This window comes from Athene noctua, chromosome 2 (assembly GCF_965140245.1).
Source record: "Athene noctua chromosome 2, bAthNoc1.hap1.1, whole genome shotgun sequence".
NCBI lineage: Eukaryota > Metazoa > Chordata > Aves > Strigiformes > Strigidae > Athene > Athene noctua.
The window spans coordinates 157,866,370-157,883,925 of NC_134038.1; the positions used below are offsets into that span (position 1 = coordinate 157,866,370).

Here is a 17,556-nt window from a genome sequence, read left to right on the forward strand (position 1 = left end):
GGGGCCACTCCCCCGTGCAGGTTCTTTCTTGAGAGACTTCTTGGCTTTGACCCTCTGAGCAAACTCCCTAGCCTTTCTGAGCTGGAAAGGTCTCCTTTGCCCTCCTGATCCACCGAAGAGCTGACTCTGTAGCCATCCTTTGTCGGCTGCTGTAGGATCTCTGCCTTTCTGTCGAGGCGGGGGGGGGATTTTTCAGTCTCTTGCATTTCCTGACCAGGAGGCTGTGTTCTCCTCTTGACCTCCAGATTTATTTACCTGTTGTCTGAGTCTTATTTCTGCACTGTCCATCTCTTAAGTTTCACCCCTGTGGTATTATTCTTTCTTTTCATTCCTCCTTACCTCTGCTGCTTTTGGAATAATCTAGAGGATTTTCATGGTTGTAAATGATGATTATAGGAGCGATTTTAAAGCCAGGGCAAGGGCTGCGCTTGAGAACCTGAAGAGGTCTCCTTTAGTCCTCTAATCAAATTTTCACATGGGCTTTTGTCTTTGGGTTTCAAAATACCGAGAAGATGTCACAATGTCTAGCCTAATCATGTTGAGTCTGCTCTTACCTGCAGCCATTGCTCGAGTGTCTCCTGGGAGGCTGGTGAGGAGCATGGAAGGACTGTGTGAATACAGCCTGGGAACAGCCTGGTGCCTACGCTGGCATTACGGCGAGTCTGCCCCGTGGCTTGGAGCGGAGGTACCAGACTAAGTGCAGCTAAGCAGAGGCTAAGGTTTAGTCAGGACACTGGTATGAACATCCCTGCTTGCAGAAGTGCCCGGGGGGATGGTTTAATGAGCCGAAGTGATCTCTACCTTGATCTTTTATTATGCTTGGGAGATAACATCTCAAAGTGATGTCTTCCCGGGCTTCCCTGTGGCACTGGGGTCTGGACCAGCTTAGGAAGTGTCATCCTTGCATCTGTCTTGCAGTGTGTCGGCTCAGGGTCCACAGGGCTGGCAGTGATTTGGTGCTCAGCTTCTCTTCCTCGCGGGTGAGAGGGTGGCTGTGGTGCTGCAGGGATTGGGTGCTTTGGGTGACATGGGCATGACCTCATGGTGTGTAGGAAGGAGGTGGTTTGCTTTAGCGCTGTGAATCCCAGGGGGGAGAAAGTGGTAATTTCCTCGTCAGCAGTGGCGAAGTTTGCAGGCAGGACCCGATCTGGGGGTGTGCAGAGCGTGTGGGAGGAGGGAGAGAGCTGATGCTGAAGTCAGGCTCTTGTGTGCCTTTTCTGTTTACTTCCTGGCTTTTGTTAACTGTTTGCTGGCTGGGCCATGGAAGCTGTAGGTAACAGCCTGCTCTGAGTAATCTCTCACTTCAAGAGGCCATCGAAAGTCAGGCCTGAGGTGTCAAGACTATGGCCCCGGGAGTGGGGAAGGGACATGGGCAGGGGCACAGACGGTGCAGGGGCTCCAGTTGGCACACAGGGCAGTGAGGGGCTCTCTCAGAGCTCAGACCTGGAGCAACACCTGATTTCTCCAGTCGGAGACCCAGGAGATTTGTAGGGGGGCTGCTGGGCGGGTGGATGTTTTGTCGGTGAAGAGGGTGGGGATATTATTTCTCTAATGGGTTGGTTGGGGCAACCAGAAAGGGTTATCACAGCAGAGCTGGTGGTTATCATAGCAGAGCGCATGTGATTTGGGGTCTCCAGCTGTACTGGATGCTTGAGCCTCACAGCTGTGCCCAGAGTCTGGCTGTGGCTGGACATGGCTATGAGCAGTGTCCCTCCATCTCCTTCGCTCTCCTTCTGTTCAGGCAGAGGAGGGCTCTGTCCCTGTCCCTTGTCCCCCCTCCCACCTCCCCGAGTGACGGCTGAGACTTGCTGCCTGGTGCTGACACACTGGCAGCTGGGCTGGGTGCTGGCGTGACGTGGGGCTGGAGGGGCTGCAGCACTGCACCCCCACGGCCGGGCAGCGGAGCCTGCGCTCCGCACATTGCCTGTTTGGACAGAGCCTCATCTGTATTCCTGGTGCGAGGCCGAGCTAGTCTGCAAAGCCGGGCAGCTCCAGCGTGGTCCTGGCACAGTGCTCGGGGTCTTCCTGCAGCTGCGGAGGGGCTTGGCTGCCGTCCCCTGTGGCACTGCATGCAGCCCCCGGCTCTGCTGCTCCAGCCTCGGTCTGTGTGGGGCCACCAGCCTCAGGCACTCTGCAGCCCCACTAGCAGTGTAGGTCCCAGGGCTGGCTGATGTCTGTCCTGTCCTCCTGGTTTGCTGCTGGCATCTGCCTGCTGCCAGGGTGTTGAAAGCTTATGGCTCCGTCTGTGCCGGGAGCCTCCTCCCTCCCTCCCCAGCTGCTGAGGTGTTCTTAGACGCTGCCGTGCTGGTCCCTCGTGCTTTGTTGCAGTGGGACTCCCAGACTTGGGCCCCTCTGTGGAGTGACAGCACCTTCCAGCCCGGGTGGGATGGTGAATTCAGCTGCCCCATCCTCCAGGTTGAATGTCCCGTTGCAACCAGACCTTTGCATCTGCAGACAGCTGGAGCAGAAACACCAAAGCCACTTCGATCTGCTGGAGCATGGTGGAGCATTTGAGCGGGCACGGTTCAGACTTCTGTGTCGGGCCTCCACCCAGCAGTGGAAAGTTCCCTGACTTTTGGACTGTCTTCCACTGCAGCTGTTGTTTAGGCTCTCATGGCTTTTTGTTAATTTAAACCAGATGTTCATTGCCATAATATTTGTAACATGAGTGTGACTCATAAAAGTACTGCTATAAGAGACTTGCTTCTGTCCCCAGGCACCTGCCCCAGGTCAGGATTGCAAAAGGACCGTGTCCCTGTTACATCCCAGCTCTCAGAGCTCGTCTGCTTCCGGAGACCCGTGTGGCGCAGGGGACTCCAGCAGCTGCTGCCTTCCCACCAGACGGTGAATTGTAATCTTTCATTTGCATTAGATACGCGCATGGCACCAGTCAAACCCGGTATAATAGCAGAGTAAACTGCCTAAAAGATGCTTAAAGGTGCGTGGGGCATATTTCAGTGGTGGCTGTCTCTAAACTGGTGGCTTCTGGTTTCCCGGTCTCATTCTCAGAACAGTTTATCTGTCGGTCGCCGTTTCAGCCGTGGTCCATGTGCTGTCCAGATCTGGTGGGGTTTGAGCCCTTCCTTGGGTGCACTTGCTCTGCCTGCAGTCCTCTGCCACCAGAAGTTGTATCTGAGGCTTTGTTTTATTCTACTTTATTTTAGATGTATTTTGTTCTTTCTGTAGGAGTAACACCAAGGGGATCATATCGATGTGTATAGCATATGGAAACCTTTGCCTCTTAACAGGCTCATTAGGTAAAAATACTGTTATGTTGTTACAGTAGTGCAGACCAATGTCTTGAGATGTAGAAATACAGATGGTGTATATAGATTTCCTCTCATTGCTGATGGAGGCCCCAGCTGAATATTGTGCCCAGGTTCTGGTGCTGCATTTAAAAAAAGGTAGTAGGCAAACTGTAAAGAATTTTGGGTTGACACAGGAGTGTGGTGAGGAGTATGGTGAAGTTGAAAACGGTCATTGTGAGGTTAGTGGTTGGACTAGGTGATATTCAAGGTCTTTTTCAACCTAGGTGATTCTGGGATTCTGTGAAGGGAGTGCATTAAAAGCACTAACACCTTTAAAAATAAGGTCCTCGGTGGGACAGTGAAGGAGATGTCAGCTGAGGGGAGCTCTGTTTCTCAGTACATGTAAGGTTGTAGGGAAGAAGGCAGCCTGTTATTCTTCATGGCCGATAAGGGTATGGCAGAAGTAATTGGCTTTATATGCAGGCAAGGGGGTTTGGACAAGATGGTGGGAGGAAGAAGGGGAGCAGTGAGGACAGTGCACTACTGCAGTGGGCTTAGGGAGGTGGTTAAGGATGGGTCAGACAGATGCCTGTTGGGGTGATCCAGGCACGTCTGGTCCCACCTCGGCAGGGCAGTGTGTGCTACATCATCTCTTGCAGCAGATATTTCTGTGATTCAGAGATACCTTAGAGCTCAGAACTTGCCAGAATATTTAAAAAAGATGAGATTCATATAGAAGGTGTACCATCTGGCATTGTTACAGTAAAAGTTAAACCCAGGATTTTGGGAAGGCATCAATACAGACAGTCCCGCTTCATTACAGCAACGACTTCCAATCCCTGGGAGCAAGGAGCTGTGTGAAGCACGGTTGGGAGGGAGCTTGCGAGGTTACTGCTCTGGTTCCGTGCCCAAAGGCTGCTTACCTGTGTCTGAGTTACTCCTGACAGACGCCTGTGCCATCGGTTCTGACATCTCCAGTGATGAAGGCGCCACGGTCTCGGCAGCCAGCCTCGTCTGGTGTTCCGCGCTCTTGGGAAGACATTCCCTCCTAATTGCTTTCTGCAGCATTCCTCGCTCCTCGCTGCAGTGCGGCTGCTCCTGGGAGACAGGACACCAGATGATGGGGATGAGGGTCGGATCCAGTCTGGCAGCTCGCGTGTTCCCGTGACCTTGGCACAGATGGCAGAGCTGTAGCTTTGGCAGGTTGTCAGGCGCCTTCTGCTCGGTTTCAGACATTGGTGCCCGCTGGCTTGGAGGGAGGGGAGCTGGATGCGTTCTGTCTGCTGCCCCAAAGCGCTGCCGTGGTGTGGGGAGGGTGTCTCTGAGCTGATCCTCGGGCTGGGTCACTGCTCCGTGCATTCATCACTGTGTAGTTGGGAGGGTGTGCGGCAGAATTAGAGTTTTCACTGTCTGAAAGGTGCAGAAAAGTCGAGGGAAGGACCTCCAGCAAAGGCAGGAGGCTGCTGGGCGATGGCTCTGCCTACGCAGGGTGGTGATGGTGGTCTGTGGTATTAATAGGGGTGGTGGTGGAAGGGGAGGTGGCTTAGGAGAGGATGGGGAATAGAGTGAGAGGCTTGACTGAGGTGTTGGCTGTGCCATGGGGAGGGGAAAGGCTGAACCTGGTGGTCCCTCATGGCGAGGTGGGATTTAGCTGTGTCCTAGAGCAGTGACCAGGGCTGGGTGCATCCACCGAGGACTGGAGAGGAGATGGGGTGTTGCTCAAGAAAATTGTGAGGGCATACTGTGAAGGAGGGTGAGGGATCGAAGAGAGGGCAAAGTCCAAAAAGGGGGTGGGATTTCAGAAGAGTTGAGGCAGCGGAGTCAGACTCCTAGGTAAGGAGGGGGTAAAAGGAGATGCTGATATTAAGATGTTCTCTGGAGAGGCCTTGAGAGGCAGGAGAAGACCTAGGCTGGTTTAGCAGACAGAGCTTTCAGAAAGGAAAAGATAATTTAAGGGGGAGTCCAGCATTTTTATTTATTTTTTGTTTTTTCTCCCCAGAGGGAGTGCAGATCATCCTTGCACCGAGAAGGAGGGAAGTCAGGGAGAGGGGAAAAAAGAGAGGAGGAGGAGAGTCCTGGAGAGGGGGATTGCAAGCAGCAAAGGTGGGGGGGTGTGAGGGAAGAGGAGGAGGTACCGCAGTGGGGGACTCTGGAAGAAACGGCTGTGGCGGCCGGCCAGAGCTGCACCGTGGTGTGTCTCACGGAGGGAGGGCACTTCGCTCGGGCAAAAGAGGGGAGTGAAGCTCTGGCAGAGGCGGTTAGGCTCGCCCTGCCGCCCTGGGCCCCGGCTGCGGGGTCCGGCCGGCTGCGGGCTGTCGGTGCTGCTCCAGGGCTCTCCGGACGCCATGGCGAGCATCGCGGGGTGGGGGGGGGCAGCCGCTGCCGGCGAGGCGCAGCTTCGGACCGGGGGAGCAGGCGGGGGGGGCCGGGGCCGGGGCCGTGCTGGAAGGGCTGAGGAGCCGGGGGGAGACACAGAGCCCTGCGGCCTCCTGAGGCGAGACCGGGGCGCGGGGGAGGACGGCGGGGGGGTGTGTATGTGCGGGCGGGCTGGTGGGGGGGTCCCCCGGTAGAGGCGGCGAGCGGGAGCGCTGCGCCCCCTGGTGGACACCGCCGGCCCCGCGCCGCGCCGCGGGGGCCCCGGCACCGACCCCGGCGGGCGGTGACGGGGCCGGGCCCGGCCCCCGGGTGCAGCCGAGCGCCGCCCCGGGACGGCTCCGGCCTCGGGGGCCGGGCGGAGGGGCAGCGCCTTGCCCGCCCCGGGGCTCGGTGCCCGCGGCGTCGGGGGAGGGCGGGGCGGCCCCGGCCGCATCCATTCCCATCCCGGGCCCCGGCCCCGTTCCGGGGCGGGCCCGGGCCCAGCCCCAGCCCCGCGCTGGCGGCGCGCCGGAGCGCGGCCCGGGCATGCCGGCGCGGCGTGGGAGCCGGCAGGCAGCGGGCGGCGTGCGGGGTCCCGCCGCGCCGCCTCCCCGGGACCGGCCGCCCGCGCCGGCAGCGGCCCAGAGCGGCGGGCGGCCCGGGGCCATGGGGCAGCCCCGCAGGTGACAATGGCGGAGGGCTGGCGCTGGAGCGAGGCGGGCCGGGGGCCCCCGCGGCCGAGCCCCCGCCGCGCCGTCAGCGTCTGCGAGTCGCTGGACCTGCAGGGCGTCCCCGCCGTCCAGGCCGCCCTCAAGGCCGCCCAGCAGCAGAGGCGGCGGCCCAAGAGCTTCTGCGCGGCGGGGAACGGGCTGGCGGCCGCGGCCCTGCTGCCCCCGCCGCCCCCCGCCAGGGCCCGCGGCAGCTTGCTGGACTTCTTCAGGCTGCGCTCGCCCCGCAAACCGGGGCCGGAGGGTGAGGGCGAGGGGGCCTCTCTCGACGGGGCCGATGGGGTGCAGCGCCCGCGCCCCAGCAGCGTGACTTTCCTGCCCTCGGCCCGGCAGCCGCAGCCTGCCGAGAGCCCCGGCTTCCTCCGGGGGGGCTCCCTTTGGGGCAGCCGCCGCTGGAACCTCTTCGGGGGCAGTGGCCGGAGCAGCCCCGGCCCCAGGAAGAACTTCAGCTCCTTGCGCAAAAGCTTCAGCTTCCGCCTGCGCCGGGGCCACGAGCTGCGGCGCTCTGAGTCGGGGGGGCTCCTGCGCCCCGCACGTCTCCGCACCAAGAGCGAGGGGGACGCCAGCTCCCTGCACACCTGCCCCAGCAAGCGGGACCTGCTCTACCCGGAGCTGGCCAGGGTCGGGGGCAGGCTGCACGCTGACCCTGGGCAGACGGGGGGACTCTGGAGACTCCTCACGAGCCGCTTCCGAAGGCGAGAGCGCGGCAGCACCGGCAGCGCGTGCTCCAAGGACACCCATGGCGGGGCCGAGCCCGTCCTCCTGGGCAGCGGGCCGCTGCGAGCGCTGGGTAAGTGAGCGCAGGAGTGGTGCTGGCCCAGCGAGAGCCCCCCAGTGCCTGCGGGGGTCTGCGGAGATGGGTGACCGTGGTCTGTCCCAGCAGAGATCCTGGGGCTGGACACAGGCACCCGGTTGCATCCCCATGCTTGGCAGGGTTTGTGTTCGCGAAAACTCCGCTGCAGCAGGGAAGCGTGAGTGTTTGTGGGGCCGTTTCACGCTCCAGCAGCTGCAGGCGCTATCGTCGACTCTGGTGCTGGAGAAGCTGCAGCATGGCTAGCTGGGAGGAGGAGATGCTGTGGACATCCAGGGGCCCTTGCCGGCCAGATATCTGGGAGCCGAGTGTGTGTGTCCCCATCCTTCTTGCCCCAGTGGTGTCCCAGCAAGGGCAAGGAGAGCTGAACCTCATGCTGCGGGGGAGCAGAGGGAGCTGAAACTCTGTGGGAGGGGGAGACGGGCCTTGTTAGTAGGCTCCCATCTGGGAGATGGCCAGAGCAGAGGCGCAGAGCAGCACGAAGGGCTTGGGGAGCTCAGAAAAGTCCCTGCGCCTCCACCTGCTCCATAAGTGACTCCCTGGTGCCAGGCTCTGTCTCAGCGATGCTCTGCTGAGGCCGTGTGTTCAGGAGCACTGGTGGTGCCCACCAGGCCCAGGGCAGCTTGCGGGGAGTGGTGGTGGTATCCTGAGTGACCTGGCAGAGGGACAGATAGCAGGACCAGCTGGGGAGGGGCGGCAGAACCCCCATGGGGATTAAGCATGTGCTTGGGGACTGGCCTCTGAAGTAGTGGTCGGCTGCTTTACGGTCTGGTGTTTGGCCTCGCTGCTGTGGGCTGTTCTCCCGTGTTGGGGCTGCTCGGCTGCGCAGGGGCCGTGTGCCCTGTCCTGTTCCATGGCCCCTCAGAAGCAAACATGCGGGTGAGCCTGGCCGCCTGGCTGGGGCTGGGAGACCAGATCCGCATCCAGAGGCTTTTTAAGGCATTGAACGCAGGCCTGCGCGCACAGAGCTGGGGGCTGGGCTGTGCCGGGACCTGCCGCTCACTCTCGAGGAGGCAGGGCAGCCGTTTTCTGGCTGTCTGGGTTTCCATCACTCTGCTCTAGAGCCTGGCCGTTGTGGAAGCAGTTCCCTGGCTTGGCTCACATGCCAGAGGGACAGACTGGGGCTGGTGGGCTCCCAGAGGAATCTGCCTGCTCCCAAGGAAGCAGCTGCCCAGAGGAACTTTGTGCCCAGGATGCATCCTGGGAGGGCTGAGCTCTGAGGACCAGCGCAGGAGCAGGATTGCTGGCGGGCTGAGCTCTGCTGCTGTGCAGGTTCATTCCTGCTGGTCCCCTTGTCCCTGGGGCTCGCTGGGCCTCTTTGGGAATGGTCCCGGAAGCTCTGGAGGCTCCGGGTGGGTGGCCGAGGCTGCGCTGTGGGGCGAAGGGACTGGGATATTGCTGTGCTCCCCTGCGGCGTGCTCCTCCCGGGGGGCCAGGCCGCTGGCAGGGGTGCTCGGGGCTGGGTGCTGGGTGGCGGGAGGTTCCCAGGCGAGGGGAGGCTGTGCTCATGGCTGGGGAATGTGGGTGTATCCGGGCAGGGAGGGCCGGGCCCTGCCCGTGCAGTGGGGGGCCTGTTGCTGCTTGCCGGCGGCTTCCAGCAGGAGCTGCGCCAGCAGCAGCCGGCCCGGCGGCCGCATTCCCAGGAGAGCAGCTGAGGTTGAGCACTTGTGTTGGTGTCCTCACCCCTCACGTGGCTGCTCCGCTGGGACAGGTTGGGGATTCCCCACGAATCTGTCTTCTGGAGAGCCTTCTGAGGCTTCTCTGGGGGGCACCACGGAGGGTTCTGAGCCCTCTCTAGCAGTCACCAGCCCACTAAGGGAAGACCACTGCTTCTAAGGGTGGCTAGCATTTGCCACCATGGCTTGTACTGGAGGCACGAGCTTGGGGATGACCTTTCTGGACTGCTTCTGGAAGCTCATGGCAGCAAAGTGAGCCCTGTTTGCTGGAGCTGCAAAGTTCATGCTCGGGTTTGGTCTTTGCGTAGAACACCATTTTTGCCATTATCTGCCTGGAACGTAGTACAGGCCTCTATACCCAGCTGAGGTGTGTCCTCCTGGGGTCAACGAGATGCGAAGAAAGAGCAGTGAAGTCTGCAGACCAAAGCTGCTGTTGCTTGTCCTGTTTGACATCCTGTCTCCCCACTGTCTCTCCACTCAGCATGTTGGTCTGTGGGCTCTGGCTTGCTCTGGTGGGAGCTATGAGCCTCCAAGCCAGGACACCGTAGGCTGGAGGTGCACAACCTTAGTACTGCTCCAACATGGACTTGCTGGATGCAACAGCTCAGGAGATCCCTGCCCCATTCCCATTTCAGACTCGTAGGCCAATAGCATTTCTAACACTCTCTCAACGTTGCAAAAAACTTTGATGCTTTATGCTAGTGCTGCCCACCTTAGCCCTAGGAAAGCTGCTGAACAGTTCCAACACGCCCTCCCGAGGGGGTACAGCTGCAGTTGCGGTTATCAGCTCTTTGGAAAAGCTGTTTATATGAGTCCAGGCAGAGATCCAAGCCAACACTGCTCCCCTCTTTCCAGTACCTGGAGTATTTTGTTTACAGCAGGCTGAGATACCTCTCCAGTGCTGTGCTCTGTTGTGGAGATGTGCCCGAGGGCCAAAAAGCCTGGAGGATCAGGAGGATGGTCTCAGTGCTGCTCCCTCAGCCCTGCTGAGACCTCCTTTGGGCTGTGTGGGTAACTCCTGCTCCCTGCTGATGGACCGTGCACAGGGAGAGGTGGTCAGGGGAATGCAGAGATTGTTATCCAAAGAAGACTTAAAGAGCTGGGCTTTGCGTAGCAGGATGAAGGCTGAAGGGGGATGTGATTTTCTGTTAATACACCAAGGGAGGGCAAGAGCTCTTGGAGCTAGAGAACAAAGTCAACACAGAGTCCAGCCAGCTTGGACTGATCACAAATAATCACAGAATCAATTGTGGTCAGTGGTTCAGAGGAACATTTCTAGGTATTGAGGTATCATGTGGTGCAGTTCTGAAGAAGCCCTATGATAGGCACAGAGGGCCTGGAAAAACAGGACTGGCTTGGGATTGGAGTTTTCCCTGTGCACGGAGCAATCATGCAATGATGGATGCAGCATCTCTGACAGCGCAGGAAGTGTTTCTTGCAACCATATTCCCCTTGCTGAGAAAGATGTCCTGCTTTTTAAAGTGCTTTATGGTTTAAGGTAACTCCCTTTACTCTCCTGTTTGGTGTTCGGCCATGCAGAGGACTGATGTGTAGGGTATGTGTGAGAGAGGACTGCTGGGAGAAGAGGAGAGTGTTTTTACATTAATAAGGTGAAGTTTGCATAGTGAATTGAGTAGATAACAATATGTATCATCTCTTGTTGGTACCTGTCTCAGCTTAGCCGGGAGTGTTGCTGAGAAGCAAAGATGTCAGGATGGGTTTAGAGACCGTGCCTCAGATGCTGAATCCAGTCTGGTGTTCACACTTCAGAAAAACTTAAGAAGGCTGGAAGGTATCAAGGAATAGTTGTTGGGCCACCAATTTGAAAGGCCAAATTCTCAGGAGGAGATGTGTGCAATAGATGCAGAGGTGTTCTGATTACAGTCTACAGGCACCCCTAGGAAGAGGGAACTTCAAAAACCAGTGCCTTTTTAATCTTAACCAGCCTTTGCTTGTGGGGTTGAACAGCAAGAGCTGAGGTTGGACAAATCTGGAACAGGTTTTTACCAGTGAGGTAGGTCCTCACAGAGCACTGGTTTTGGGGAGGCAGTGGGTTATCTCCACATCACTGTCTGCTGGGTTGGCCCTTTCAGCAGACCCCATCCAGCTGTCAGAGCAGAGAGAATTTGGTACAGTTCTTCAGTCTGTGCGTATCTGGATGCAGACTGGAAAGTAGTAGGTGTTGAGAGGCTTAAAATGTATGGCTCATCTGAAGTCTGTGCACTACACGGCATATGTGGTGTGATGGCACCAGCTGCTGCCGCCTGTGGTATAGCTGAGGAGCAAGGGTAGCAGTTCATAATCACGCCCTTTTTTTCTCAGAGATACGCAAGATCCTCTCCTTTCACTGCTGAGAAGTACTTAAAGGTCTGGTGAAATAATGCTTGCCAAGATCATGTCCTACACGGGGTATTGGCTAAGCTCTTTGACGGGAATGCTGGCCTTGCCCGAGTTGGTCCTTGACCTGGAGAAATCTCTCTCCCTGCCAGCATTGCCAGGGTTGAGCCTTTATCAAGCCTGGCCTGGAAAGGTGGCTCTGCCCAGGCACGTCGCTCTCTGCTGCTCTTTTATCTGTGTGTGCGGGCAGATGGGTACTTTGGAATGTGGTTTGTGTGGGCACTGCTGTGTTTGCTCAGCCTCTGACCTGGTTTCAAGGCTGATTTTAGTGTCCAAGCTTTCAGTGTCCAAGTTAGTTCCACAGTGGCTTGGATAATGAGTTGGTTAATTATTACTTGCCATGTGAGGAGACTGAATGTGTCTGGCACTAGCTCTTCTGCAGCACAAGGTAGATGAACCTGCTGCGCTTCATCCTATGAAGGGAGCAGCCTGGGTGAGGAGTCAGTTTTGCTCGGCCAGCCCCTTGCTCCTCCCAGTTTTGCAAGAGGGTGCAGGGAGCAGCGGGTCTGTACTCCTGTGGCTGAATTTCTGGAGCATGTGTCTTATGAGGAGTGGCTGAGGGAAATAGGGGCTTTAGTCTGGAGAAGAGGAGGCCGAGGGGAGACCTCATCGCCCTCTACAGCTCCCTGAAAGGAGGGTGCAGAGAGGTGGGGATGAGTCTCTTGAACTAAGGAACAAGTGACAGGACAAGACGGAATGGCCTCAAGTTGTGCCAGGGAAGGTTTAGACTGGCTCTTAGGAAGCATTTCTTTGCAGAAGGGGTTGTTGGGCATTGGAATGGGCTGCCCAGGGCAGGGGTGGAGTCCCCATCCCTGGAGGGGTTGAAGAGTCGGGTTGACCCAGCGCTGAGGGATCTGGTGGAGTTGAGAACGGTCAGTGTGAGGTTAATGGTTGGACTGGATGATCTTCAAGGTCTTTTCCAACCGAGATCATTCTGTGATTCTGTGAAAGTTTCTGGGCAGTAACAAAATTGGCCTGAATTTCCTTTTTCCAGGACAGGTCAGATGAATTACCTCTCTTCTGTGGTTGTGTCTTGTGTCTTGGAGCCAAGGCCGCCTTTTGGCTGTGCTGAGGCTCTTGGTGCGCAGGTGGTGCCGTTGAGTCCACTGCTTCTGCTTTTGAGGTCAAGAGCGCCTGGGGAAGGTATTCAACCACAGCACTGATAGTCTGGTCTCTTCTGTATTATTAAATAACCAAGAGAGGGAGAAAGGGCACCTGGGTGTGTTTTAATGTGAAATACCAAATGATACAGCCAGTCCAGCAGCGAAGCTAATCAAGTAAATCGCTACTCCCCGATGCCTGTATGAACCCCGGTGATGAGGGAGACAACAGTTCATTAAGGTGCTACCCCAGCTGGAGGCAATCTCTGCTGAACAAGCTCGCACCAAGTCTCTGGCACGGCGGGGAAGCTGCTAATGCTGACCTGCCTGCCTGGATTTCAGCTTGTGTGTTAGATCAGGTCAGGTCACTTGTGGCTTGCTGCGCACTTCCACGTGGTCACTGTTTCTCCCTGAGGGAAAACGGGGATCTCCTGCCTCTTCCAGTGGGGCAGGGTGCTGGAGCGGCTGGCGTCACCCCCTGCACCTCCTGCAGAAGCACTGTGGGTGGGGAGGGTCAGGCAGCCCTGGAGGGGAACGGTGTCCTCGGAGGGGGGGACTCCCACACCCACATCAGCCTCCTGCAGCTACGGATTTGGACCTTCCTTACACTGATTTGGGTGTGTAACAGCTGCACAGATACACAGAGTGTATAGTATTCTCCTCACAGAATTTATAGTGCAGGAAGTTGCCATATGCTGCATATTAGTAGCAAACGTTCAACACTTGGGATGGACAAAGCTGACATCAGCAAGCTGTGTCAGCATTTTTTTTCGGCTGTCAGGTCCTTGGCCTATGGCTGTTTTGGGTGGTTGAGAAACTGCTCGAGGTGCCTTTCTGACAGCTCCGTGGGTGTCATCTGCGCCCGCCCGCCCGCACACGTCTGCTGCGCTCTCTTCAGCAAGAAGCTGCTGGTAGAGGAGGAAAGCAAGTGCAAGAAAATGGTGCGGGGTGGGGAACAGAGGAATGCTCTGTGCTGGGGGAATTATCTGAAAGCCAAGCAGTAAAGCCGTCCCTGCGAGTGTGGATGCAGATCGCTGCGGGGTGCAGAGATTTGGGTGGCGTGAGAGCCGAGTGATGGGGCGTCTGTGGGCCTGTGAACAGGCACATCAGGACGAGGTGTGGGTTGCCCAGCCGTCGGCATGGCGTGCATGGGTTGCTTGCGTCCCCTGGCATGGTGAGAGAAGGGTGATCAGTGTGCCCTGGGAGCACAGCCACAGCGGTGTAAAAAGGACCAGGAGGGCCAGTTCCAGTGACAGATTTGAAAGAAGCGGTTGTGACGTGGACCCCAGCCTGACACGTGGAAGTGGGTTGTGCTCCAGATCCTCAGGCTTTCCTGGACTAGCTGTTGGTTTTGAGTACCTTGTCTAGGTGGTATGTGAGAATGATACAAGTCAAGGCTTTGTCTTGTAGGCAATTCTTCAGGCACTGCTGTGTTTCCTGGAGCCTGCTTCTCAGGGTGCTCGAGGCAGGAGGAGAGGTACGCTACAGGCTGGTGGTTGATGCAGCTGAAGGCCTTTATTTTTCTTCCTTTTGACAACAAGAGCCAAGCTTCTCCCCGTGGTCTGCCGGGAATGCTAGAAGTGTATGTGTGGAAATGCTGCTTTATTAACTGAGTAACCTGAGGAAACTGACACTAACGCCACCTTGTTTTGAGGAGTTTCAGCTTTCAGGCACTCTTAAAACCCCCAAAACTCTGCAGGAAGCGCTGAAGCCAAGGACTGAAGCCCGGCTGGTTGGTGCCAGCAGTCAGGCGTGCAGGGGAGCTGGTCTGAGTGCTCTTCCTTGGTAGCTGCCATTCTTGTGCACATGACAAGCTGGGTGTTCTGGGAAGTGGCATTGGAGGCCATTCTGTGGGACACCGTGACACTCCTGCACTCTGGCAGAAGCAGGGAAGCTTCCCAGGCATGCCACAAGGTGCAGGCAGAGGATGCGTGCCTATCCTGGTGCGCAGGCATGCGCGGCCTCCTCACCTCGCTTCTCTGCTTTGAGCAGCTGCACCCACTCAGCTGATGGGGCAGGATGGAGGGCGAGTGGGCAGTTTAAAGTTGGGGTGGGATGTCCCTCCTGAACGAGAGGTGCTTTCGTTCACGTAGGAGTTCAGTAGTGGAAGGGTTTGTGTGTATGGGTACGGTCTGGGATCGTGGGTGGACATGAGGGTCTTCTGATCCTGATGCCAAGGTGCTTGGCTCTGGAGGGTGCCACAGAGGGAAATGGCCCTCCAAGATCTGTGTCTCAGTAACTTCTCCAGGCGATTGTGAAGGAATCCTGTGGCTGTCTTCAGTTCAAGGCCACTTCCACCTTAGTCTCTGTTCCTTTGGTCACATAGTCTGTAAGCTCTTGCTTTTACCATCCAGGGTATGGAATGAGAGTGGGTTAATCTGTACCTCTAGGGGGTATCTTGACCCTGAAACACTGTGAGTAGAGCACCTTATCGTTACAGCTGGCTCTCCTGTAGTGAAGCAGCTGGGCAGTCTGGATGGGGTCTGTCACTGGGACCTTGCGCTACAGCCATCTGTCTTCCACCTGTTGCAGGTGAGATGCTTCACACAGCAGTGCGTGCAGTGCATGTGTCCTCTTCCTCTAAACAGGAGGTACCGGAGGAGGACAACAGAGGGGGCAGAAAATGCACAACAGCTGCTGGACGAGGAGCGATCCAACATCTGGGACGCTGCACGGTGGAATCACAGAATTATCTTGGTTGGAGAAGACCCTCTAGTCCAACCATGAACCTCACACTAACCGTTCTCAACTCCACCAGATCCCTCAGCGCTGGGTCAGCCTGTCTCTTCAACCCCTCTAGGGATGGGGACTCCACCCCTGCCCTGGGCAGCCCATTCCAACGCCCAACAACCCCTTCTGCAAAGAAATGCTTCCTAATAGCCAGTCTAACCCTTCCCTGGTGCAGCTTGAGGCCATTCCCTCTTGTCCTGTTGCTTGTTCCTTGGTTCAAGAGACTCATCCCCAGCTCTCTGCACCCTCCTTTCAGGGAGCTGTAGAGGGCGATGAGGTCTCCCCTCAGCCTGCTCCAGACTAAGAAGGGGAGGAAAGGCAAGGTTGCAATGAAAGATGCACTTTCTGTGTGTTGGAGCTGGCGGTGCTGGTCAGGCTGGCCAGGGATGTTAGCTCACTGCCACTGGTACAGGGGCATCCATTGAAGCCAAGCCTAAAATAGAAGAAAGTGGGTTTTCAAGGAATGGGTACTTACACTGCTGAAACTACAGAATGATGTGGAAGTGAATTTTTTTGTGGTTTTAAAAGGAGGCAGAAAAAGGAGAGCATTTTGAGGTTTACCAAATAGACAAAGCACAGGACATCCCTGAGTTGAAGTCAGCGTCTGCAAACACAGGTGGGGTCAGTATCCTCTACTCTCACCGTGTTCCTTCTCTTCCTGGGTTCTCAGGAACTAACTGGTGCTGGAGATGGCGTGCCAGGCTGGGCAGACCCTCGGTCTGAGTCCAGGTGGCCATTTTCAGGTAACAATGTTGGGCAGCCTCATGCCTCTACCTCCTGCACTTGCCAGAAGCTGCTGCTGGGGAGAAGCAGCCCCCAGCGTCCCTGGGGAGGGAACGTGGCCCCTCGGCAGGGGCAGGAGGGCACCAGATCAGGTGCTGAGCAGCCAAGCTGCAGTGGCGAGTGGATTTCCCAGTGGTGTGAGCTACAGGTGCCCGGCAGTCCCTGCTGCGAGCCGTGTCCTGTGCTCGGGTGAGCCCTGCTCCCTGCCCTGCAGCGGGGACAGCCCCGTCCCCCTGTCTGCAGCCAGAAAGCAGCCACGGTCTGAGGATGGTGAGCTGGGCCAGGCAGGCAGGGCCTAACCCCGCTTAGGCCAGTGTTGACGCCAGACTGCAGCATGTGAGCTTGGGGGTGACGATGGCTGCTGCGAGTTGGGGCATGGCGCAGCCGAGAGCGGTGTGCGTGAGTCAGCGGGCACTGCCGGGCACATCCTCCCCGCTGCCCTGTGGTGCCAGCAGTTCCGTCCCGCTCCTTGCGCAGCGCGGCTGTCTGTCAGGCGCGGGGGTTTGCCCCCGGGACCCCGGCCTGACGGTGCCAGGCCCATCGCCAGGGCTAGCTGGTAGCCTGGGCTAAAATTCAGACTCAGCACATGTTGGGAGCTGGTTGACAAGCGGAGGTGCGCGGGTTGTACATTAAGCACACTAATGATGGTTAATAATTTAATGTGCTGGATGGCTGGATGTAGTTAAACTGGCATTGTGTCACAGTTATTTGTGTTAAGATTTACTCAGAGGCCTTCGCAGCAAGTAAAAAGTCAAACTATTGCTAATGAACTCCTGAACCTTGGTTAAAAAACAAAGATCTGTTAGAATGATTAGCAAAGGGGGCAACTAGCAAAAATTTGGACAGTTTCTCTATCCTGAGCATTTGAGAACAGAAAGAGAAGAGTACAGCCTGCCCTCTCCAGGCCTCTCTCTGCCTCTCTCTTCTTTCTTAAGGCCAACTCAGCAAGCGCATTTACCTTGTGCTCCACTCAGAACCTCTTGAAAAACCTGCTCTGTTTTTGCCAGGTTTTTGTAGTTCAAGAACAAGGTATATAAAATGAAACAGTGCAAGTATTCTGCCTCATCTAATCTGGAGGGAGGGAATGCCAGTAAAGGAGAAAGTACTGATGGTGATTTAACCATCACAGTTAATTGTCAAGGAGACTAAGCAGAGCAGAAGTTATAGGTAGAGGTGACAGCTTTTTTTTAGACCAAGTAATGCAGTTGGAAATACAAGTGTGCCGTTACCTGAAGAAATTATCATTTTTCTCCTAACTTACTAGTTTTAATAAAGTATTTTACCTCTGCCTAAAAAAACAAAGGATAGGTGAAAGATAGAGACCATGGTGAAATGGTTCCTCTCAAGAACCTGTTTGATGCTTATAAATAGCTTTGTGTTACTGCATCAGACTTGAGTTTTATTTGTCTGTAGCATCTGGAAAAGAAGTGTTATTAAATTAGTGTATGAATGGTAAACCCTAGGTGTGAGAACCGTATTCTTATCTTTTTTTGACACAGTGGAAAAATGTTCTGTGGCCTGCAGGTGCCGATGGTTGCACCGGGTGCCATGATAATGGTACGGTGGGGGATCATCTGTTCTTCCTCTCATGCATGGCGAGCAGTGATGGAGCAGTGTGTAGACATTCAGGCATGAAGGGCAGGGCCCCTGCAAGCCCTCTGGCCACAAGCAGCAGGAGCAGGCTCTTCCCCACGCGTTTGGGCTGCGCATCTCCCACCACTTGCCTGG

The 17,556-nt window shown here is 56.5% G+C and overlaps 1 protein-coding gene across 8 annotated transcripts in view; it reads left to right on the forward strand.

Annotated features, from left to right (window-relative positions):
- The window catches only part of AGAP3 (ArfGAP with GTPase domain, ankyrin repeat and PH domain 3), a 147,226-nt gene that overhangs the window by 35,309 nt on the left and 94,361 nt on the right, over nt 1–17,556 (forward strand). Inside the window, exon 1 of one of the 8 annotated variants that reach the window (XM_074900848.1) lies at nt 6,293–7,121. The exons of the other annotated variants lie outside the window; for them this stretch is intronic. Coding sequence (XP_074756949.1) covers nt 6,293–7,121 — 829 coding nt within the window. Of the gene's footprint in view, nt 1–6,292; nt 7,122–17,556 lie in introns of those variants that run through there. 8 annotated transcript variants of the gene reach the window in all.